Source organism: Aethalodelphis obliquidens, unplaced genomic scaffold (assembly GCF_003676395.1).
Source record: "Aethalodelphis obliquidens isolate GAN/ISIS:26980383/991018 unplaced genomic scaffold, ASM367639v1 scaffold52, whole genome shotgun sequence".
NCBI lineage: Eukaryota > Metazoa > Chordata > Mammalia > Artiodactyla > Delphinidae > Aethalodelphis > Aethalodelphis obliquidens.
Genome location: NW_020837996.1, coordinates 6,934,120 through 6,957,628, shown reverse-complemented (window position 1 = coordinate 6,957,628; position 23,509 = coordinate 6,934,120). Strand labels below are relative to the sequence as shown.

The window sequence follows — 23,509 nt, the reverse complement described above, 5'->3', positions numbered from 1 at the left end:
GCTGCTCTAGAAACTACCTCGCAGTGGATGAATACCCGGCCAGTGGAGAGACAGGCCGCCCAGGATGACATACCTCTGGGCCTTGGGCCAGCTCCAGGGACCCGGGCCATGTGTGTGGTCTGGCCTCCGGTGGAGGGTTTCGCCGGCTGTGGTGTTGAGCTGTAATCATTGTTTTTCTTCCAGAAGTGTGCTCAGTAGACTGTGGCACTCACGGCGTCTGCATCGGGGGAGCCTGCCGCTGTGAAGAGGGCTGGACAGGCGCAGCTTGTGACCAGCGCGTGTGCCACCCCCGCTGCATTGAGCACGGGACCTGTAAAGATGGCAAATGTGAATGCCGAGAGGGCTGGAATGGTGAACACTGCACCATTGGTAGGCAAACGGCAGGCACCGAAACAGGCACATATTTGCTTTATTTTCATAAATCGTAGATCTATAGTGATGGTCGTGCGTTGCAACTGGCTGTTCCTGCAGGGACACGAGCGCTCTCCAGCATTTCCTGCTGCCTCTCCAAATCTCCCAGGGCATAGGGAAGGGAAAAGCAAGGTCCTGATTGGAAAAGGCTTTCCCTTCTTTCCAGAATTCCAGATGGGGAGGAAAGGGAGCAGATCGGATAGGAAAATCCATCCAAATTACTAATCGTGGAGAAGGGAAATGCACACGCATGGGAAATGGTCAGGGCCTGGAGGTTTCAAGCACCCCAAATGACTGTGGTCTTCAAGTCTCCCCTTTTTGAATACCCTCCCAGCCGGATCCCTGCTTGCTGGCAATAATTGAACTCACTTCTTTTAGACCGGGTTGGATGCAGGGCAGGACTCCCAGGTTTCCTGGGTAACCAGGTACCCCTCTAATAGGTTTGAGCATCCCCTTGTTGTCCCAAGACAAGGCTCTGTCCTTGGGCTCCTGACCCTTCCCCTCACCACCACCATCGATAAATGTCTCCTCCTCTGGCCCCATTTCATTCTCACTCAGTCATCTCTCTGTATATATAAAGCTTGATGACTGAGAATATTTCTTAAAAGGTCATTTTCTTTAAGAAGTAATACTTCTCAAGTTTCTTCGGTTTTGGTTTTGCTTTTGTCCCGGTTCGGGGTTGGTTTCATGCCAAGCTGGCTGAGGCCACGTGCTTGCATGGAAACTCTCAGAGAAGTCTCTATCCAAACTACTAACATGGCCCCTTGAACTTACCTTGGATTCTAGCCATTTAGTTGGGGGCCCTCCCCTCTGTCCTAGCCCCAAGACCCCAGGCACCTGGAGTGGGAGGCAGGGTTAGGAGCTTCTCCAGGGCTGACTCATGAGCTCAGACTCAGTTTCCCATGCTGTTCATTTGGGTGGTCAAGCAGAGAGAAAGTGCTCTCTGCATTAGGTTTCCCCCAATTCTATCTAATTGGGCATCCGAGGAGCAGCGTGCCTATCCAGGCCACGACCATAGCACTGGGACCCTGCCGGGACAGTCTGTTGGCAGTGAATTGTTTTTGCAATCGTTCAATGGTGCTCCAGATCCCGTTCCCCCTACAGCCGCTTTCATCTTCAGTTCCCTGCAGAGTCTGGGGGATAATTCAGAAGGCGTTCAAGGGAAGGAAGTGCACAGCCCAATACTGAGACAGTTTAAAATCCTTATTAATAGCTCCCACTCTTCAGGGGTGTTCCTCTTGATATCCTTTTGCATGCTTGGTGTGATCTAAATACAGACCCTCCCCGCCCTCATACCTCCATTGCCCCCATTCTCCCTCCCCAAAAGAGCTCTTGCCAACCTTTAGGTAGAAAATCCCCCTTTGTCTCAGTTCACACAACCCAGCCTCAGCCTCCCCTTTGCTCTCCCCTTCCCGCATCTGCCGAGGGTTTAGCATCCCGCAGGGGTGCCTGCTGACTCTGTCCTACCTACAACTCATCTCTACTCTGGGAAGAGCTCACAGGAGGGCAGCCCTGATGGATCAGAGCAGAGGTTGGAGAACTGTAGGTGGGGGTGCGGACCAAATCTAGCCTGCTGCCTGTTGCTCTGTGGCTTACGAGCTAAGAATAGTGACATTTTTTTAAGGGTTGAAAGAAAAATATTTCCTGACACATGACAGTCATATGAAATTCCAATTTCAGTGTCCCTTAAACAAAGCGTTAGTAGAGGAGAGCCACACCCATGTGTGGAGGTATCATCAGCTTCTGCACTGCACCTTGGCCTTCAGTCATTGCAACGTGGTCCACAAAGCCATTTGTTGTCTGGTGCAAAAAAGACAGGAAAAAACTGGCCAACCCCTGAATTGGAGAGTTGCGCAAGTGATGGCAGAGAGGGAGGAGAAAAGAGAAGAGGGTCAACATTCACTTTAGAGAAAGGATACCAATTGTGACTTGAAGGCCATCGGGGGCCAAGGGAAAGGGAAGGGTCCAAATGTCACAGAGAGCGAGTGGAGAGAGAACAGCTGTTGCGTGGAAATGCCTCTGGGGCCTTTGAAGATGAAATGGGAAGATGGTAACTTGAGTCTCACAGAAGATGGTGAGGATGTGGCCAGCAGGAGAACACAGGAGATGATTCTTTCTAGCCAGCCCTTTGGGTGAGATGAATTAGAGAAAGGTGTTTTTGCGACTTGAAGTGTCTAGTTCAAGTTTCACAGCTCCGTGAGCTCTTGAGAAACAGAGAAGGTGCAGATGTATATGCCAAGTAAAGCGCCCCCAAATGAAGCTAGTGACGTCCCAGGAAAGTCTCTCCTTCAGAATTATGATCTCTCATGACTTCATGAGCTCGCACTACGTATGTCATAAAGATCTTTATCACCAAAGTCTGTCCTTGTGAGAAATTAGGGCTCTGTGGTTTTATTAGTGGTATCAGTGCCGCCTCCTCACAGATTTACATTCATTGGGCTTTGCTCAGAAAAAGCCAAGCATTCCTTGGTTGGTGAGATTTGCTATTCAAAGTCTAGAGGTGTTCGTACACATGTAATTGCTCCTTTTGCTTTTCATCCTCTGCCCCCAGAGCTGTTTCATGGAGTTTTAATCTTTTATTTTGAGCAGACTCTCCTGTCGATTCACTCTAAGTGAATGCCGCAATTTACAAGCCCAGAATCAGTCCTCCTCCTCCTCGGGGATACTGACGGTCAGAAAATAAAGAGAGGCTCTTTGGTCCCTTTCAAGCAGAGCCTCAAATGCTATATTTTGAAAATAGAAAATAAATAAGAATGAAATGGAACCTAGCCTGCAAAAAAAAAAAAAAAATGCATTGGGAGGTTCGGGATAGGGCAAAGCAGTGGGTGCTTGGGTTGTCTGCGGTCTATTTTCAAAAGGTCATGGTGCGACAGTTTTCTTAGGGTCATTGCAAAGAGTCAGCTAAGCATTTCACATCAGTCCTGGTATATCAAGTTTATTTTACCCAAGGAAGCAAGAAGACAGATGCAGGGGGGAAAGGGATGAGGATAAAAGCACAGCCTTCCAAAACTCAATCCAGTAGAATCACCAGGATCTATCCACGCTTGGTCAAATGCGTTTCTGGAATTTTTCAACCAAATTATTCTTTTATATTTGGATATTTAATACATATTGCTAAAGATTTAAATATAAGGTATAACATTTCAGTGTTAACTGGTAGAGCTGACTTGCCACCAGGTTGGATTCTACCAAGCAATGATCTTTTATTAACTCTTTCTAACAAGTTAAATACAGAGTATGGCAAAAATCTCCAGAATTGCAGAGAGGAGAAATAGACGTTGAATCTAAATCAACCACAATTCGCGTATCTCTTTGGAATATATTAGCATTATTTGAATAGGCTGCAGTTTACTCATATGAATAAATCAGAAGGCACATTGTGTGATTAGACTAGTTTCATTCTTTAAACATAATCCTAAAATGGGTTGTTGTTCCTATCACCTGCCATCCCTCCCACCACCCCTTATTAATACTGTGGATTCAACCTCAGCAGTCTATTCAGAGTCTATAACACCAGGGCATAAAGGAACCGTAGAATAACTCAGAAATCTCTATGAACTAGAGTAAACTCAGATAAACATCTCTTATAAAGAAACAGAGTAAATGTTAACATGTTCCTCAAGCAGAATAGTCGGGCAAAATACAGGGAGAGACCAAAGTTCTTATTGCTGGAGATTACACGGAGGAAAGCAAAATGCTCATTGAAGGTTGTTGCTATTATCGTAAGCTGTCCAGATATCCACTCTAAATAATACAGGCTAACACACACACAGAGCAAATCCACCAAAACTAGGCTCTGACCCTAGCTGAACTCTTTGATATCTGGGTAGTGAGCAATGTCTATAATGGTTATTCCAGCCTGTTTACTTTTTCTATGTGGTCCTGACCTCCAGCTGCATTTCAGAATCATGAGGACTGGATTCCCAGGATCGTGTGGGACTGAGTAACCTGCCCCTGTACCACAAGTCAGAACAGTTTTCTTTTCCCTCTATCGCACTGGGACCCTTCTATTTTTCCTCTTTAATTGGTTGGGGAAAGAACTGGGTTCTTGTGATGTTAATAAGGAAAATGAATCTTTACCCAAGGTAAAACCAGCCGTGCGACAATCTGATGTGCTGATTAAGTGATTGTCATCAGGAGTAGACAGGGTCACAGTTCAAGAGGGAGAGCGCTTCGGAGCTACAGGGAACAGGTCAGGAAGAAAACGACTGTCAAAATGAACCAACTTCAGGGCTTCCCCGGTGGCGCAGTGGTTGAGAGTCCGCCTGCCGATGCAGGGGACACGGGTTCGTGACCCGGTCCGGGAAGATCCCATATGCCGCGGAGCGGCTGGGCCCGTGAGCCATGGCCACTGAGCCTGCACGTCTGGAGCCTGTGCTCCGCAACGGGAGAGGCCACAACAGTGAGAGGCCCGCGTACCAAGAAAAAAAAAATGAACCAACTTCAGACTGAGTACAGCTGCTTCTGCATCTCATTCCAGCTTCATTTAAGTTATGGAAACTTTTTTTTTTCTTGTAACTATTATCCTTCAACATTTGAGCTTTCATGACTCTACAATGAGATATCAAGTTGAGATAAAATTAGCCACTGCGGAGCCATCCTTCCCACTGGGTCTTTGGAAGCAGCTAATTCTCTGATTGGTTCATTAACCTATTCCTCCGGGAGCTCTTATTGGAACCTGTCCTACGATCTCCATTTTTTTCTTTTTTTTTCTTTTTTTGCGGTACGCGGGCCTCTCACTGTTGTGGCCTCTCCCGTTACGGAGCACAGGCTCAGGACGCGCAGGCTCAGCAGCCATGGCTCACGGGCCCAGCCGCTCCACGGCACGTGGGATCTTCGCAGACCGGGGCACGAACCCGTGTCCCCTGCATCGGCAGGCGGACTCTCAACCACTGCGCCACCAGGGAAGCCCCAAGATCTCCATATTTTTTGAAGTGAAAGCCTAAAGTGATAGTTCTTCACTGTTTAAGATTATGGGCAGCAGAGAGTAGGACATGTTCCACTGCTGCTTTTTTTTCCCCCTACACGTAGGCCAAAATGTGAGCCTTTTCATTGAAGATCAGGAATCACCACATGCCCAGAAGCTCTCTTCACGTCTGGGTCAGGCAGTCTGCCCAGGTTTCCTACCCAAACTCAGAACAAGGCCCTGGAGGTAGAAGTTATAGGAACCCATTTTCAACTCAATGCAAAAAGTGGAATATATTGAAAGGGAAAGAAACTGCCTCACAAGTAGTGAGACTCTCGTAGCTGAAAGTGTTTAGTTTCTTAGCCTAGATGTTGAAGAGGGCCTTTCAGGGGAAGGTAGACTAGATAGACACAAAGCTCCCCCTGGCTTTATGGCTCAACCATCCTCTAGTTTAAATGGAAACATTTTTTTGGTATGACTTTCTACGTGATTTAGTAACATATGCCCCAGCAGAAAAGGAGGTCTCATCAAAAAAGAAAAGAGGGGAAGAAGTCTTGCAGTTATAGTTCTGTGGGGAGACAGTGAGTTGGAGCATTCCTTGTACCATCACCTTCATGTTTCAGAGGGTCCCCTTGATGTACTAGCACGTGGCCCACAGGGACAAGGCCAGATCCAACAAGTAGATAGCTTGATACGAGGTATCACCGCGTTCACAAGAGCAAAGAGCTAAAAACAGTATGGAACTCTTAGAACAGAAACCCATGGGTGAGAGTTAGCATGAGGAAGATTCCAGACTCAAAAGAAAGGAAAACATCAAAGAATAAGAGCTGTTGAAAAATGGGCCGCACTCCCTGAGTGTATGTAGTGAGTACTCGGTCGCTTGAGCTCTTACAAAGAATCAACATTTCTTCTAAGACTATCAGTCTTGGGTTCCACGATATACACTCAAGGCTTTGTATTAAAGAAAAAGGGAGTGCAGAGAGGGCCCTGGAGCAATGAACTCCATAAGGTGTTCATGATGGGCATTTTCTCATCACCTGCTAGCTGACTCATTGTGGTATCATGAAGAATAAATGGACAGAGGACAGGAGCTCTGTGTTCTAGGCCTGACTGTGCCACGAACATTCTGGGTGCCCTTGAGAAGTCACCCAACCTTTCTGACCTTAGTTTCTTCCCAAGGCCCATGAGGGGGGTGAACCACATCACTGCTCTCTAGAGTGTGCTCCACAACCATGAGGTGTTTTTGTTGGTGTGCAAATGTATTTTACTGACTGGTTATATGGGGCTTTTAAAAAGAAGTATTAGGGAAAACCATAACTAGCTCGTTAAACTCATGATTACATGGGCCTTAATGCTTAGGGATGTTGAAAAAGCAGGTAGTGATATTAGGCCTAAGTAAATTTGAAGAAAAATATTAAGTAAATAACAGTGCAGATATTGCAAATGTCACGAATGCACTATGTGATTGACTAGATTTAGAACACACTTGGATGAGATGCTCTCGAAGGACCTGTCCATCTCCAGAAATTTATTACTTTTGATGCAAATTTATATGCATCCCGTGGAATGGTCCACTCCAGGACAATCAAATCTTTCTCTCTTCTGTAAGGTCAGGGAGGGTCTCCAGGTAGATTCCCGTAATATACTGATACACTTTACATCAAAGGGATGGATACAGCAGAGTGTTGGTTTTGCCGATGATACGTTGTGAATTTTGTTAGTCTGATTATCTGCTCATCTCAGCTCCAGTTTATATCTGATTTACCTAGAGGATGCTTCTGTGCATTGAAAAACTTCCTTCAGTGGTTTATATTTGTGTTTCTTTTTTAAAATTTTTTATTGAAGTATAGTTGATTTAGAATGTTGTGTTAATTTCTGCTGTACAGCAAAAGTGATTCAGTTATACATATATATACATTCCTTTTTTAAATATTCTTTTCCATTATGGTTTATCATAGGATATTGAATATAGTTCTCTGTGCTGTGCAGTAGGACCTTGTTGTTTATCCATCCTGTATAAATTAGCTGAAGTCTGCTAACCTCAACTTCCCACTCCATCCCTTCCCCAATCCCCTCCCCCTCGGCAACCACAAGTCTGTTCTCTATGTCCGTGATTCTATTTGTTTCATAGATAGGTTCATTTGTGTCATATTTTAGATTCCACATATAAGTGATATCATATGGTATTTGTCTTTCTCTTTCTGACTTACTTGGCTTAGTATGATAATCTCTAGGTCCATCCATGTTGCTGCAAATGGCATTATTTCATTCTGTTTTATGGCTGAGTCATATCAGTGTGTGTGTGTGTGTGTGTGTGTGTGTGTGTGTGTACACCACATCTTCTTTATCCATTCATCTGTTGATGGACATTTAGGTTGTTTCCATGTCTTGACTATTGTAAATACTGTGCTATGAACATAGAGATACATGCATCTTTTCGAGTTATGGTTTTGGCATATGGCAACCCGATGTTTAGTTTTTTGAGGAACCTCCATACTCTTTTCCATAGTGGCTACACCAATTTACATTCCCTCCAACAGTGTAGGAGGGTTCCCTTTTCTCCACACCCTCTCCAGCATTTCTTACTTGTAGCCTTTTTTTTTTCTTTTTTTTTGTGGTACGCGGGCCTCTCACTGCTGTGGCCTCTCCCGTCGCAGAGCACAGGCTCCGGACGCGCAGGCTCAGCGGCCATGGCTCACGGGCCCAGCCGCTCTGCGGCATGTGGGATCCCCCCCGGACCGGGGCACGAACCCGCATCCCCCGCATCGGCAGGCGGACCCTCAACCACTGCGCCACCAGGGAAGCCCACTTGTAGACTTTTTAATGATGGCCATTCTGACTGGTGTGAGGTGATACCTCATTGTAGTTTTGATTTGCATTTCTCTAATAATTAGCTATGTTGACCATCTTTTCCTGTGCCTATTGGCGATCTGTGTACCTTCTTTGGATATATTTGTGTTTCCTAATTAAAAAGGAGATGGTGTTAAAGTAGAGGTCCATCTGACTATATCCACGTCACTTGCATTGGAGCAATGCAAGCGTGATAATGAAGGGATTAAGACACAGTCTTTCGTGTCAGTCTACCTGAGATCAAATCCGAGCAGATTTCTTAACCTCTGTGTGCCTCAGTTTATCTGTAAAATGAGAATACCGAATACGACCTACCTCGTTGGGTTATATGTAAAGTAGTTGGCCCAGTGCCCATCATAAAGTAAAAGCCAAATCAATGTGAGCGAACATCATCGTCATCATCCCCCATCATCACCATCATTATCTACTGCCAACGTGAGACAGAGCACAGGGGAGGATTATCAAAATCAACTTCTCTTTAAGACATTTCTGCTACCTTCAGTCTCCCTCTCACACGTCTGCCCTCAATCCATCAAGCAGTGAGCAGCATGTCGAAAATAACACCTACCCACTCTCCATTTCCCAAAGGTTTGTTCTGTAACTTGCTGGCATCTGGTTCTAACAGAGAAACCGCCTCTCTTACCTGGAATTGAACCTGCTTATTTTACCAAACAGCCCAATTGTACATGAAACCAAACCTCTGAATATCCTTAGGTTAATACAGGTTAATATTAATACAATTGTGAAATTGGGGTTTGCTGCTTTCAACCAAAGTTCCCCAAGCTAGACCTCTTGGACATATCCAGGGGTAGCCAAGAGTTCTCTGAGAATTTATTTTTAATTCTGGGTTTCCTTTTGACCATAAGTATACTTCAGAAGGAAAAAAAAACTTTTCCCTTGAAATATTACTTTGGAATTCTGTTATTATCTGAAGAGAATAAAACTTCAGTTCTTTAAGCCAGTGTTTCTCCATATAGGGACCACAGACATATTCTGGAGGTCTTTGGTAGGAATCTGTTCTCCTTTAAGAAGAAATCTGGTAGTTCTTACATTTGAGGATGTTGTCAGCTCAGTGTGTCTTAGAACACCTTGTCCTGGTCTCGCCTTTCCTTACTCCTTCTCATTCCTCATGACTCTGGGTTCTAAGATTCTATCTGCCTGGCTCTGTGCATCAAAGAATGACCTAGGAGCCTCAACTTGGACTCAGTTGAGTAGCACACATGCTTTTTGGAGAGTGAAGACTCTCACTGGTCTGTCCCTATTCAGCCCAATAAACTTCACAATTACCCGCATTCCTCCCAGGCTGCAATTGCTTGACTCCTTAGAGCGTAACCCAGGGGTCATATCTGGGGTTTCTTTGCAATTCCTTGCCTCATTTCCTGGGTTATCAGGAGTCATACCGGGTACCCCAGATGTTCATGGAAGAAACAGATTTTGCATTTTCTCCCAAGTTGCCTGCCTCATGGGGTTCACTCTTATACTAACCCACTTCTTTCACAGCATTCTATTTCACAAGCTCTTTTTCAAAGGCTTGCCTTTATTGCTTTTTGAAAATAGGGTACCATCATTTTTTAATTTTTTTTTTTTTGTACGCGGGCCTCTCACTGTCGTGGCCTCTCCCGTTGCGGAGCACAGGCTCCGGACGCGCAGGCCCAGCGGCCACGGCTCACGGGCCCAGCCGCTCCGCGGCATGTGGGATCTTCCCGGACCGGGTCACGAACCCGTGTCCCCTGCATCGGCAGGCAGACTCTCAACCACTGCGCCACCAGGGAAGCCCGGGTACCATCATTTTGAAAACCCGCCAGTCGAAGTCAGGGATTATTGCTCTCCTCTTCTATCCTTGCCATTGTGGATTTCTATATATCATTATAACCAGACCCGCAGAGGCCTTCATACCACTGACGATCTCTCAGCCTTTCCCTTCATCAGTAATAAAGAAAGAAACCTCACCAAGTAGCAGCTAGGAGAAAGTTGAGTATTTCATCATAAACATTCTCGGGATAATTAAAACGGATTAAATTACAAGAAAAAATGCATTTAGTTAATCTTTCCTCTAATTAGAAAAGTATCCCTGGTTTTAAGTAAAGTGTTTGTTTTTAAAAACATGTTTTCATTGTAATCAGTACAGGGGAGGCCTGCTTGGTCCTCAATGATAGGATTCAACATCTGCAAAGTAATTAAAAGCTACCAGCCAGTGTTTTTTTGATGATTAAGATCCTTCAGGAGCCTATTCAGTCTTTTCCCATTGCTTTCACCATGGGATTCTCCATAAATGACCTTATTCTGTGGTCCATGGCGACGTTACCCTCTTTCTGTGCCCAAACGGTTGAAGATGTGGCTGACTCGTCTTAGTCAACAAGTGTCAAGCGGGGAGATGAATTCAGGAGAGTTTATATACTTTTCCAAGTGAGCTGGGATAATAGTCAAAATGAGACCAGTAGGCAACATGAGACATGCATGAAATAGAATAGGGTCACAGTCTAGCCCTCCATGAGTTCTGTTCCAAGGCTGACAGATCCCACACTGCCCCAAGCCCCGCAAGTCCATCCCACCGGTAAGGAATGATTTACATCACTTCTTCAATTTTATGGTTCATCCCAACTGCAAAGCTTCCTCCCCACCCTCACCCCAGACATTGCTAGAAGTTTCCAAATATGTCTCACATGTTCATCTTTAGCCCATTCAGATTCTTCTAGCTCAGTCCCCTCAGTGAGGCTGCCTACAAAATGCAGTTAAGGGGAACCCTAGGATACTTCCCCTACTGCCCGGGTCCACGCCAGGGGTGTGCCAGCCAGGACCCTCAGTACCCACCCTACTGAAGCCCTGCTGTGTTTACACACAGAAGGAGAGAATGCCACACTCTCCCACGCTGGGAAACTTTATCAGCTGGTAACATGTTCCTTTGAGAAAACAGCCCTTCATTTTTTGCCTATAGCCCCTCTCCCATACTTCAAGGTTTTGTCCCAGGGCTGGGCTGTAGAACAGACCACAGGATCCTTTCTGTTTCCTCACCTGCGTTCATCCTCAGACACCTTCTATAGACCCAGGGACAGTGAGGGATGCTCACAAGTTCTCCAAACACAGCCAGGCTCTGAATCCCAACTTAGCCTTGGGACCCCTACCGTCTACACAGCCGACTCTTAAGGTTGCTTCCGTTTTCAGCCAGCTCAACTGTCAATCAAAGAGTCCCTGTGGCCTCCCACCTTCCTAATAGTCATGTCCCAGGAGGAAGGGAGAGGGAACTGCTTCCATGTCCCCTAGACTCTAGGTTTCCAGCAGTTTCGGGCACAGCTCTTTGAGGCTGCTTGCTCTAATCTTGCATGGCATCCACCATCACCCAGCGGGCCAAACTATACATCACAAAAACTACATCCTGCCAGAGAAAGCAAGGGTTAACCAGCGTTCTAGAGACAGAAAGCCCCAGGTAATTGTTGTCCAGGAGGAGTTAAAGACACAGACCTACTAGAGAATGGACTTGAGGTTATGGGGAGGGGGAAGGGTAAGCTGGGATGAAGTGAGAGAGTGGCATGGACATATATACACTACCAACGTAAAACAGGTCGCTAGTGGGAAGCAGCCGCATAGCACAGGGAGATCAGCTCGGTGCTTTGTGACCACCTAGAGGGGTGAGATAGGGAGGGTGGGAGGGAGGAGATCTGGGAATATATGTATAGCTGATTCACTTTGTTATAAAGCAGAAACTAACACACCACTGTAAAGCAATTATACCGCAATAAAGATGTTAAAAAAGAAAAAGAAAAAGAAAGCGCGGTAAAAAAAAAAAAAAAAAATTTGCTGAAGATCCTGGGCCACGAATTCCAAGTTCAGCCGCAGCAGCGCCTGGTCGAATTAGCAATGAAGTTGGTTAGAGCCTGGCCCAGAAGCGTCATCTGTCTAAAGCTGTAGGCAGAGTGATGGGCTCTGATAAGTGTGAATTGCATTTCTTTATTTTTTTAATTATGCTTTAACTTCAAGAGGGCTTGCCAGGCAGCCGTGTCTCATCTAGAATCAATGTCGGGGGGTAGGGGCCCCCAAAGATGATAAAACAGGCACCTCACAACACAGAGGAAACATTTGTACCTGATTTGATTCCAACATGTTAGCAAGCTGTCACTCGCTGGTCACACTGCTCCATCCAAGAGACACACTGTCTAATGACACGAAACTCAAATGTAGTGGCTTGGCCCTGCAAGAGAGCATCCTGGCAAGAGGCAGTGAGATTGTTTCTCTACGTTAGGTGTATGTGAGCTCAGGAAGCCCAGATGTTGCTGGTGATGGCAACGCCCGCCCGTGAATAGGGAGGGAGATTGAAGATGTTGAGAGAAACTAGCTTCTTCCTATTAACCCAGGAACACAAGCAAGTCGAGTTGGGTCCCTGAAGCAAGTTGCTATCAGCTTCTCACCATACTTTGAATATGAATTGATTTAACTTTGTATCTCCATTTAATGGAGCCAAGAAAGATCTGTATCTGTTCACTTACAGACCTGCTCTCTGGGGGTCTGATACAGGAAATGTTTTCATATCATAGAAAAGCCTAGCGCCGAAAACGGTCTACCCAGAATTAAACAGCTTGAAACACATAATATACATCAATACCCACTCCAGACTCTCAGTAGCTACCGCATCCTGTCTATAGACTAACATCTTCCCTCTCTGCTAACTGTGAACACTCATTATCAGTGCTCATATAGCTACTACTGTAGTTATCATGCGTTCGCAGGGAGGGGCTGGTATAAGGAAATGTGTAGCAAAAAGATTAAATGTGTGAATGAAACAGGCCTGGCTTCAAATCCATTGCCTGTCGGGTGACCTTTGGCAGTGTCTGTATCTTCAGTAAGCTTTGGTTTCTCCCATCTGTAAACTGGGAATTAATAACACGCATGCCCTACTGTTGTGAGGGCTTCACTTATAGGCGAAGCACTTACCACAGTGCTTGATGTTCCGTCAATGTTGGCTTAGTCATCATGAACAGCACTTCTCTGTGCCTTTACTGTAGTATCCCCACTGTGTCTTCAAGGAGTAAGCAGTTAAGAAAGCAGTAGGGATAGGATACAACAATGCATGGGAAGGAGCCCAGAAGTCCAGAAAGAGAGGCCGGGGTACTAGACCTCATGTGTTAAGCCAGGTGTCTGGGCCCTTCCTCTGATTTCACTCTTGCAGGAGGAGCTCTTTGGAACACCTGGATTCTGTTCCTTTAAGAAGGGAGAACCCAAGGAGCAAGTGTAAAGCAGGGAGGGCGGTAGAAATGGCCCAGGGTGGATCTGACTGCCAACTGCAGGAACGTGGGTGTAATAGACAGGAGAGCCACGTGTGTTTCATTGCATGCCACGTCTGGGGTCCATACTTCCTCTCTCTGGTTCTAGCTGGGCAATGGCAACTGCATTCATTCATTCGTCACGAAACATTTATGCAGTGCCTACTGTGAGCTGGCTGTAGCGCACGCCCCCTCCCCTCTTCCGTGGGAGTCCCTGGGGCAGCAGGGATGAGAAGTGACCTGCAGAGGGGCGGTTGACAGCCTGAGGAACTCTAGACCTCTACTGCCTTTTTGACTGCATGAGACTTTGCTGTTTTCTACCTTGGGACACCCTCCTGGTGTTTCTACCAATATTTTTGGCTTATTTTTCTACACCATGCTTTGCTCATAGCTTCCCAAGGAGATCAATGTAAGAATAGAAGCCCTGTACTTCAAATGGTAGTTTAAATTCCTTTGTAACACAGTGTAATTACATAAAAGGAAGCAGTCAGGTATCAAACTGTGTGGATACACACAAATGACTCCCTCGTAAGTGTTAATATTTCCAACAATGGAAGACATTTAGTTAAATCAAATGAAGATGGCAACTCATTAAAATTTGATTTTCCCTCGTATCCTTTTTCATCTTTTAATCCTCCATATATGGTACAGCCTGTTCAGTTAAACAGCACTCATTAATTAAACCTCAGCTTCTGCTAGCTGTATCTATATTTTTATTTATTAGGACAACCTTTAGATGATTATAATCTAATTTAGTTGGATTACTGCTTGGACATCTCTAAGGAAGAAAACTGTGGGGTTTTCCGGTGGAATTACTGGCTAGAGGAGGATGCGGGAGAAATCAAGTTCTCCCCTGGCAGGAGCTGGCAGACAGGTCTCTCCTCTGCTGGTGGGGGAGGGGGGGGGGGCGCTTAACCTAGATTTGGATAATAAGGGTACCATGCATTCAGTATCTTTGTTGACTATAGGAAGGGGGGGGAGGGCCAAATCTATAGAAGAAGATGTAAATTCAAACACCCCCTATGTGGGTGAGGCAAGCCCAGTATAAGTAAGTGCATTAAATAGGGTGTAAAATGGTAAGGATTGGAAACAATCTGGAAACTAAAGGCCCTATCTGTGGAGGGCAGACACAACCCGCCACTGGCTGAATGTTGCCATGTAGAAATGCAAGCCTAGTTTGCCAAATTTTCCACTTCTTCAGTAGAAGCCAGAGATCCAGATTGGTACGCATACTCTCCCAACGTTTAAATGTTGGCAAGCAACTCAAAATGTATGCAAATGCTGTACAAGCCATTCAAACAAGACTGGGGGCCAAACGAGACACCCATCGACTGGGGGCCAAACGAGACACCCATCTGTGGCCACTGACATCTCCAGTGAAAGCTGAGTGCTGAATGAGGAAACATCATTTGCCTGGATTGAGACTTGCATAGCTTTGGCTACTTTTCTTTGATACCCCACCTCTCCTGGTGACTGGTTTAAGCTGGCGGGAGTCTCATTATCCTGATATAACGGTGATACTTTGCACTTACACGGTGAATTTTTCTCCAAGGAGCTCAAAGACTTTGTGTTGCCTCAGTCAACCTCACAACAAGCCTGTGAGGCCAGCAGGAGGCTCTTGCCCCCCAATACACAGTGAACAGCATCAGGAAGGATTTGACACCAGGCAGCCAGGTCGACTCATTGGTTTCAATCCACGGTCTACACAATTGGCAAATACAGCATTCAAGAAGCATGGGCAGGGTTTCCAGTACTGCCTCCTCTGCTGCCCTTTTTGGCTTCTATTCCTTGCATCTGCCCCAGTTGACAGCTCAGCCCCAGATCTCAACAGTATAGGCCAACTGAGACAGTAACTTATTCCTGTGCCGTGCGTGTGAGTGCGTACACGTCTGTGTGTGCATGCATGTGTGTGCACCCATCTGACTTCTCAGCAGGCCCAGCATGGTACATCCGCACCCATTACAACATGTCTCTGCATTGGTCATTGGTCTAATGCCATCCTCTGAAATGCTACCTTTGCAAGTGCTCAAGACCTAGAAACTCCAGATAGGTATCTTCAGGAATCTGGATACCTGTATTTTACTAACCGTGCCTGAATAATTCATGCTGCTTGAGGTCCCTATGTCCCTTTCTCTTCCTCAGTCTGATAGAATTACGATGGTAGAGGAGAAGTCTTTCCCTTACAGAGCTGGCACGTGTGCCCTCTCTATGGCCACGGTGGATTAGTGGGAATGGCCGTGTAAAACAGGCGCAAGGGCCAGAGCAGTGCAGTAAAGGGCCAGGAACGAGGATCTTCCCTGAGTTGCCTTGGGGAGAACAGCCAAGGAAGTAACACCGACCATCAGTGATTGGAGCTCTGTCACTGCCGTCACTTCCCCTCCATGACTGGGCTCAAGGGCTTTCCTACACAGGCCCCCTGCCCAGCCCCTTTCCCTCGGCTTCTTGAGCATATGTGCTGTCTGTCTTGCTCTCCTCAGGGGAATTCCTTCCATGGGCTTTGCAGGCATGACCCAGAAGGAAGACTCCAGTACAGCAGAGTGTAAACCTGTTGATCTTTACCCCAGGACAGCAGAGCACGAGTCTCCTGCATTTTCTAGATTACCGTGCTCTTCCCTCCAAGCTGTCTCAGATCAGGCTGCTGATTCCCGGGAACACTTCCCAGCGTGATATTCTACTAACAGTCATTCACATTCTCTGCATGCGAGCATGCCATAAACATCCTTCAGAGGAAGATGCAAAAATGAGAGAAACACCTGGCCATGTTCAAATGCACGTGTTGGGGAGAAAACTCAACTTATTGACATTGGAACGACAAAGGCTGTCCTACCCACCCAGCTTGCCATCTGATCCTGCAAATCAGGACACTCTTCATTAGAGTCAAAGGAAACTGCCTTTACCAGGGATGCAAACTTTCAAGGTCTGCAGGAAAGCAATGGAAATCCTTCCTCAATCTAGTCTGAGCCACAATGGATTGAGCCTCCTGAATCAACCATAATGTTTCAGCTCGTCCAGTAGATCAAAACCAATATTGAATACGTTTAAAGTACATAGATTAAAAGAACGATTTCTTCATATATATGAGTACAGCTGAGTATATAAAGAAATGGCTGTTTTGCTGCCTTGGGAGAAATCGACTTGTGCTTTCCATGTGGCCGTTCAGAATGGAAGCTTTCAAAGGTCCGCCGGGGCTGCTCTTTGTCTCCATACATTACGCTTCTCAAAATATTCAATATCATACCAACAAATCATCATTTGTATTTTTAGAACAGATAAGCAAACATACATTTGGGGGAGTTCAAGGGGCACCATGTTGGGGACTCCTCTGTCATAATGGCCTCAGGGTGACATTCTAGAAAGTCAAAAAAGCCAAGGTAGCCACTGGCATCCTCAGTGCTGCCAAATCTGGTAAAGCCCAAAGTGCCCACGGTACGGTGTGTAAAATGCCAGGGCAGGTGACGCTCACCGTAGATCTGCCGGCAAATTCAAGCCCACCTGGCCGAACTGGCCTCCGGGTTAAATTTACTCCTGAAGGCAGACACGGAAATTCAAGGGAAGTGCAAGAGGCCAGATGCACTGGTCAGCAGGGAGTTCGGCCACTGCAGTTTCAGCTCGCAGCCCCACTCAGGTTTCGGAAGAAACTGAAGTGAAATTCCAGGTTGAGTTAAATACCTGGCAGGGCCACAGGTCGGTTTCAGTGCCTCTAACTGACCTCAGCTTCCTGGGATGCCTTTACCTTGACATGTACATTTCCGCATCCATCACCAGTGAGATTGGGTTACACTAAGCAATGCAACCTTAAAATATTTTCTGAGCAGTAAAAGCAAACGATTGCAGTGTTATAAAATCCCGCCTTTTGGCAGACATGAAAATGTTACTGATACTGATCGCAGCGAGGTAAAAAGCCACAGGCCAAGACTGAGGGGAAGGAGGCAGAGCCCCTGGAAACAGCATGAGGCTGACACGGGAAGACAGGAGTTAAAGCCAGCTGGGAATGGCTTCAGAAGCTAGAAGTGCACATTGCTGGGGAGTTTGCTTTTCATTGGTTTTTCTTGCCAGGCTGGGGCTTCACCCCTTTCTATTAAAACCCTGACAGTGGCTCCCAAGAAAGACGACCTCTGGCAGGACCAATTCCTTTGGTTTGGCCAATCCTGCCACCCAGCAGCAAAAGTACTACCCAGAAAGAGCCTGAATGATCCCCTGCCCTGAGCAGGAATACAGAAGGTGCTCTGTAAGTGCTAGCTGGCTTGAGATTCCCTGGGTATGACCCTCTGAGCCGTTTCAGAGAGAGAGAAAAAGAGAAAGCACATCAGATCTGAGGAGAAAAGCTGGAGAGGAAAAGAGTGAGGAGCCACTGTGAGTTGGCTTCAAAAATCCTGTGTTTCTTCTTTGTTATACAGCAGCAACTAACACAACAATGTAAAGCCATTATACTCCAATAAAGATGTTTAAAAAAATGTTATAATGTTAAAAAAAAATACTGGGTTTCTTAGCTGCCCAAACAGCCCATCGGTTACAAAGTCAAGAGCTGGATTGGAAGAAGGAATAGCAAAGGGAATAACCAAAACTGAGTAAATGCAGGGTTCCTCCTGAGTTGGGAACGTGAGGGCTTGAACAAAGGATGTGCGGGCCTGTAACCTAGTGCATACATTCAAAATGACCCAGAATCACCCCCAGTGGAGTGAAAAATATTCCTTGGGAGGGTGTGAAAACATCTTACTCTTTATTGTATAAAACAGATTCATGGGGAAGGAAACAGTAACCAAAACTGTTAGGAAATATTCATCTGGTGGAAGAGATGATCAACTGATTCGTTTCCGAACTTCAATAGAAGTGGCCTCAGGTATCTTTCCTGAAGACACACTATGGCTTAGGAAGCTTTCTTCCAGTTCACATTTCTGTCTTTATCACCCCTTGCCGGCTGACTCAGGCTTACACAAATCGGTCTGGGCTGAAATAAGGAGACGGGACAAATAATTGACGTCGTATATGTTTTGCATTTACGGATTGACCGACTTCCCCTTTCGGATAATAATAGCTGATAGTTACTGAGTATTGACCATAAAACCTGCCAGTCCTGGTGCCAAATTCTTAACGTCTTGACCTTCTCTCGTCAAATCTTCACTTCAGTTTTGCGAGGTGGAAACTGTTGTCATCAGCATCGTCCAGGTGAGAAAACCGGCTCAGAGAGGTTCGACAATCAGTGGAAGTCTTAACTGGCAGGGACAGGGGGAGGTGAGCTCTCGATCCAGGTTGACTTGACAGAGACCAGTGTAACCAGTACACTGTTTTGATCAGCTGCTTTGACCCCAGGTAATTACAACAAGAGGGTTACTATGGAGGCCAGCGATGAAATCAGAGTATATATGGGCACCAGGGAGCCACCCTCACCTACTGGTAAGGTCACCACCTGCAGAAGCATCTGTTTGGTGATGGAGAATGACCCCCCCGTTAGTATGCTTTGGGGTTCTCTGCTTTACCAGTGCCCCCTGGCCAAAGAGTGCCCTAACTTATCTCAGATTTCGAAAATGACTTACTGCCCCTCAGCATAGGCGTCCTTGACCAACTCCCCTAAATTTAAGTTGACTTTCTGTCAGAGTTCACATTGCTACCAACTTTTCATTAAACTAATTATTCAAAACCATTCAGAGTTAGCGTTCTCACAGCAACTGTAACTCTGCCGTGACTATATTAAGGTGTAAATCGAACAGCATGTTTTGCAATGAAGTTAATTTTATATTCACCAGAGAACTGAGTTATAGTTGCTGTGGGAACCATCATTTCGAATCTCTTGACTTTCGTGCATTTAAATTCTCAACCACAGCGTTGCACACTGTAGCATATTTTGCATGGACGCTTAATTCGCTTCGCACCGTGGCCTGTCTACCCTGACCTTGGGCGTCTTGTCAGAGACCAGCATAGCAGCCTTCTGGTTTTCCCAGCCTTCTTTCTTATCCTGGTACCTATGACACAGCACGGAGAAATCACCAAGAAACCAAAATGGTTCCCACTTTATCTTTAAAATGTTTTGGAGAGGTAACTTTCCTTAGAAGCACAGTCAGGGAGAGGTACCGAGTCTCGGGCAATGTCGACTAAAGCAGGCGATGCCATTGCATTTGTGTGGAGCCAGGATTCTCATCCAAGGGTAATTTTGGCCCTGCGCTGTGTTATTCAGTACCCACAGGGTGACCTCTGAAAGCTCCAAGACCTTGCAAGTACCATTAATCACGCCGGCATACACAGCCATACATAAGAACCTATTGGAGCTCCGGAAAAGCTAAACAACGTTTCCCAGAGCCCCGTAAAACCCAAGCATCTCTAAATCACGACGCATGGCAGGGCCTCTCTGAAAGCGCCATTCAGCAGAACTGGAATAGAACTCGGGCTAAGTCCTGGTGGTATGGAATAGGTAACATGTGCCAGGGTAGAGGCAGAGGCTGGTGTGGGAGGGCTAGCAGAGCAAGTGAAGCTCTGAGATGGTTAGAGACGCGAGCGTTCCGTCTACAAGGATTATCGATTTTTGTAGCTTTATTGGAAAAATCAGTCATGCTTTCTGCCTCCCGGGGATTGCTCGGCTGCAATTTGGGAGTGTGTATGTGTGGAAACTCGGCAGGTTAAGCAGCTGAGTAGCCGCTCCCATTCACCATTCAATTATCCATTTAGCGAAAATGTGACAGCAGAAACATACTGCTGTTTTGCATGTTTAAAATGTATTTGAAAGGAGGGATTTTTTGTTTCTCTGTAAATGAGAGGATTTCCAAGAGGAAGCTCTTGCCTTCCTAAGGGCACACTCGTTATGCAAAACTGAAGAATAGCACCTAACAATAGCATGGGCTATTGTTGGAATTCTATACTCTCGGAAAACAAGTCTCCTCATTCCTCTTACGGATGGAGACTTCTTGCAAAATTGGTAGATTAAAAACCCTATCATGACCAGCAACCTGCCCCCTAAGTCCTTGATCAGCTAAAATACGCTTTAAGAAAAGGACTAGAACACTACATGCGAGTAGAGTTTCAAAGCACGGGATACGGTCAGGACGACAGGGTTCCCCGCGTCACAGGGATGGGGATTGGTGAATGATGAAGGTGCTGGTTTCGTGAGTAAGGGCGGGGTGGGAGACACCATGCCAGCCAGAGGAGAGAAAGGTGAAAAGCGGAGGGGAGAGTGCAGTGTTTTTATTGTTTCTGTACCAGGCAGAAAGTAAAGAAAATAAGACGAAATATGGTTTCTGTATGAGGTCATTTGATATGCAGTGTTCTGAGAGCACGCCTTCAGAGGATTTGGAGAGATTGATTGGTAGCGAAAGCTCGATAGCTTAATAAATAAATATAAATGTAGATAGATAAATAGATATTGGATAAGTGATGGGTGGATAGGTAGATGATAGATAGAGAGAGCTTTAGTGTGTTTGAGTGCCACAATTCAGATGCGTCAAGCTGACCTATAGAGATAAACAGAATGCAAAGGGATGTAAAGTCCAGGATTAATAATCTGGGAGGATGCTTGGGGGTGGTCCAAGGAGGCCTTAATGCCAAGAAGAACTAGACAAAGCTGGCAGAATACATGCAGCCTGTGGTCTGAAGTCATTATGTTAAGGAAGTCAGGAAGTTCGTTTGCTGGAGCTGTTCCACGTTAGACTGCCAACCCTGTCTATAGGGACAGAGCCTGGGAGACCCCGTGCTTCTCTGATCTCCTCCACCCATGCTGCCCTTTCCCTTCACTCTGCTTATTGTCTTTAATAAGGAAAAGCAACTTGGAGAGGAGGGCAGAATCCCGTGTCCTCAACCCCATTTGTTCACTGATTCTCAGCTGAGGACTCAAATGTATTTGCATAACCGGAGTGCTGTATTATGGACGAAGTAGTTTATCCTCTGCTTTTGTGTCTCAGAAGTCTTTTCTTTTGGAGGGTATGTGTAGGGAACCCTAAATCCATAGAGAATTAGCCTTGCCACACAGAGCCGTGGTAGCAGGGCACCCCTGCAGCCTGCCTGAGCCACCACGACAGTTACCAAGACTATCCCTATGGCCTCCTCCTGGCCAGCTTCCCAGATCCCGCCCTGGCCCCATCCCTGTGTGTTCTCCTTGCACAAAGGGACCCTTTAAAACTTCAAGTCACATCGGGCCACTCCTCTGCTCAAAATATCCCCAGAGCTCTTGTTACTCAGAATAAAGCCACCATCCTCAGAGTAAACTGCGAGGTTCTGCATATATCTGTCCCCACCCCGCATTACCCTGTCCCCACATTGTCCCCTTGTTCACTCTGCTCCAGTCACACTAGCCACCTTGCTGTCCTTCCAACACCCCAAGCACTCTCTGCCTCAGGGCCTTTGCACCTACAGTTTCCTCTGCCTGGATTCCTGTCCCCCCAGACACTGGCATGACTCTCTCCCTCCCCTCCTTTAGGGTTTTCACTCAAACATCACCCCATCAGCGAGGACTTCCCGGACCACCCCATACATACCAGCAATCCCCCTCACACACCACCCCCATCACAGTTCCCCTCCCTGTTTTATTCCCCCCCTAGCGATTATCACCATCTGACATGCCATATTAATTTCTTATTTGTTTACTATGAGTCTCCCCCAGTAGAATGTAAGACCTTTAAGAGCGAGACTTTGTCTCTTTTGTTTACCACTATATGTTCTGTGTCTAGAAAGTACCTGACATTTGGTAGATACTCAGCAGATATTTACCGAATGAATGAAAGAATAAGCTCATGAATTTACTCTGGAAGCTGACACATTATAACAACTCCGTACATGCTTGATGTTGCATTGGGATTTCTCCCTTAGAAGTCCTTTCACTTCCTGATTTCCACACGCTAGACCCATCAAGGCCGTGGGGTAGAGCTGGAGACAAAGGGCAACCCTCTTGACTGGGGACCACCAAGCCACTCAGGCAGGACATCATGGGGTGGCTTCACCCGGCAGGATCCTGTCCACTTCTCATCTGATTAACAGAGTGGGTCAAGCTCCAGACTGACACCTCACACTACCCTAAACCACCTGTAAACTCAAAATGGTCCTTGATTAATCCACAGTGAGGAAAACCCACATCTCCTTCTCAGTGTATTGTCTCCCTCAAGAGAAATCTATATGGGAAAGGAAGTTAAGGTCAGAAGATCGCCCGGGAAGCAGAGAGTCAAAGCAAGGGGTGTGTTATTCCGATGCCAACCCTGTCCCTGCAGAATCCTCCCTGGTTAGAGGGAAGCGAAGTGCATGGGCCCAGAGTTGGACGGGCCTGGGTGCAAACCCCCAGGCTACCACTTTCACTGATTATGACCCTGGGGAAGTTCATTAACTCTCTGAGCTCCAGATTTTTCACCCACAGATGATGATAGTAATTTGTACTTTATATGCTCCTTGAAAAGACTCAATGAAGTCATGAGGTTGTGAAGTGCCGAGCACCGGGACCCGCACTCGTCAGTGGCAAGCGGTGTCCCTTTATTCCCCCCAGTCAAGCAGGACGCACTCACTGCTGAGTTGACCCTGACTCTCTACTGCTCCACGGGGCTCCCGTTCCACACCCCGGGCAGACCACCCCTCTCTGTTAACATGCTTTTTTGAGCCTGAATGAGATTTCTCAGCCCTGGGATCCTTTACAGTTTCACCTCACATGCCTCTTGCATTCAAGGGGGATTCCGAAGATAACGTGTCACATCATGTGCCCATCTTACACATGTAACTTTCAGGAAGTTATCTCACTTTTCTCATGTCCATTTCCTCCTCTTGGGAGGGCACCTTCCTGGGGTCTTTGCTCTACCGACTGCGCTGATCCTGGTGTAAACAGTAGCGGACACTCCCTCGCCATCACCAATTCAAGTGCCAATCAGAGGCTCTCCCAAGCCGTACGGGACCCTTCTGCTACTATTTGAGGTTCCTTTTTTTTCTTTTTTGTTTTCTTCAAGGTTACTTTTAACAACAACACTAATAATAATGGCTATCAGTTCTGGATCATTTACTATCATATTACTATTTACACATGGTTTACACATCATGCGTATTTTTGCATTAACACCTATTAACACTCATGCTAAGTATGATAAGTAATACGATATGTATTCTCTCTTTTAAATCCCAACAACCCTCT

General features: G+C 46.2%; 1 protein-coding gene across 5 annotated transcripts in view; it reads left to right on the top strand.

Annotated features, from left to right (window-relative positions):
- Window positions 1-23,509, top strand: part of LOC113608250 (teneurin-2) — a 531,856-nt gene that overhangs the window by 372,316 nt on the left and 136,031 nt on the right. For 4 of the 5 annotated variants that reach the window (XM_027084355.1, XM_027084357.1, XM_027084353.1 and 1 more), the window contains one exon: window positions 184-396. In XM_027084355.1, the coding sequence (XP_026940156.1) occupies window positions 184-396 (213 nt within the window). The remainder of the gene's footprint in view (window positions 1-183; window positions 397-23,509) is intronic. The other variant, XM_027084352.1, reaches the window with a different exon arrangement.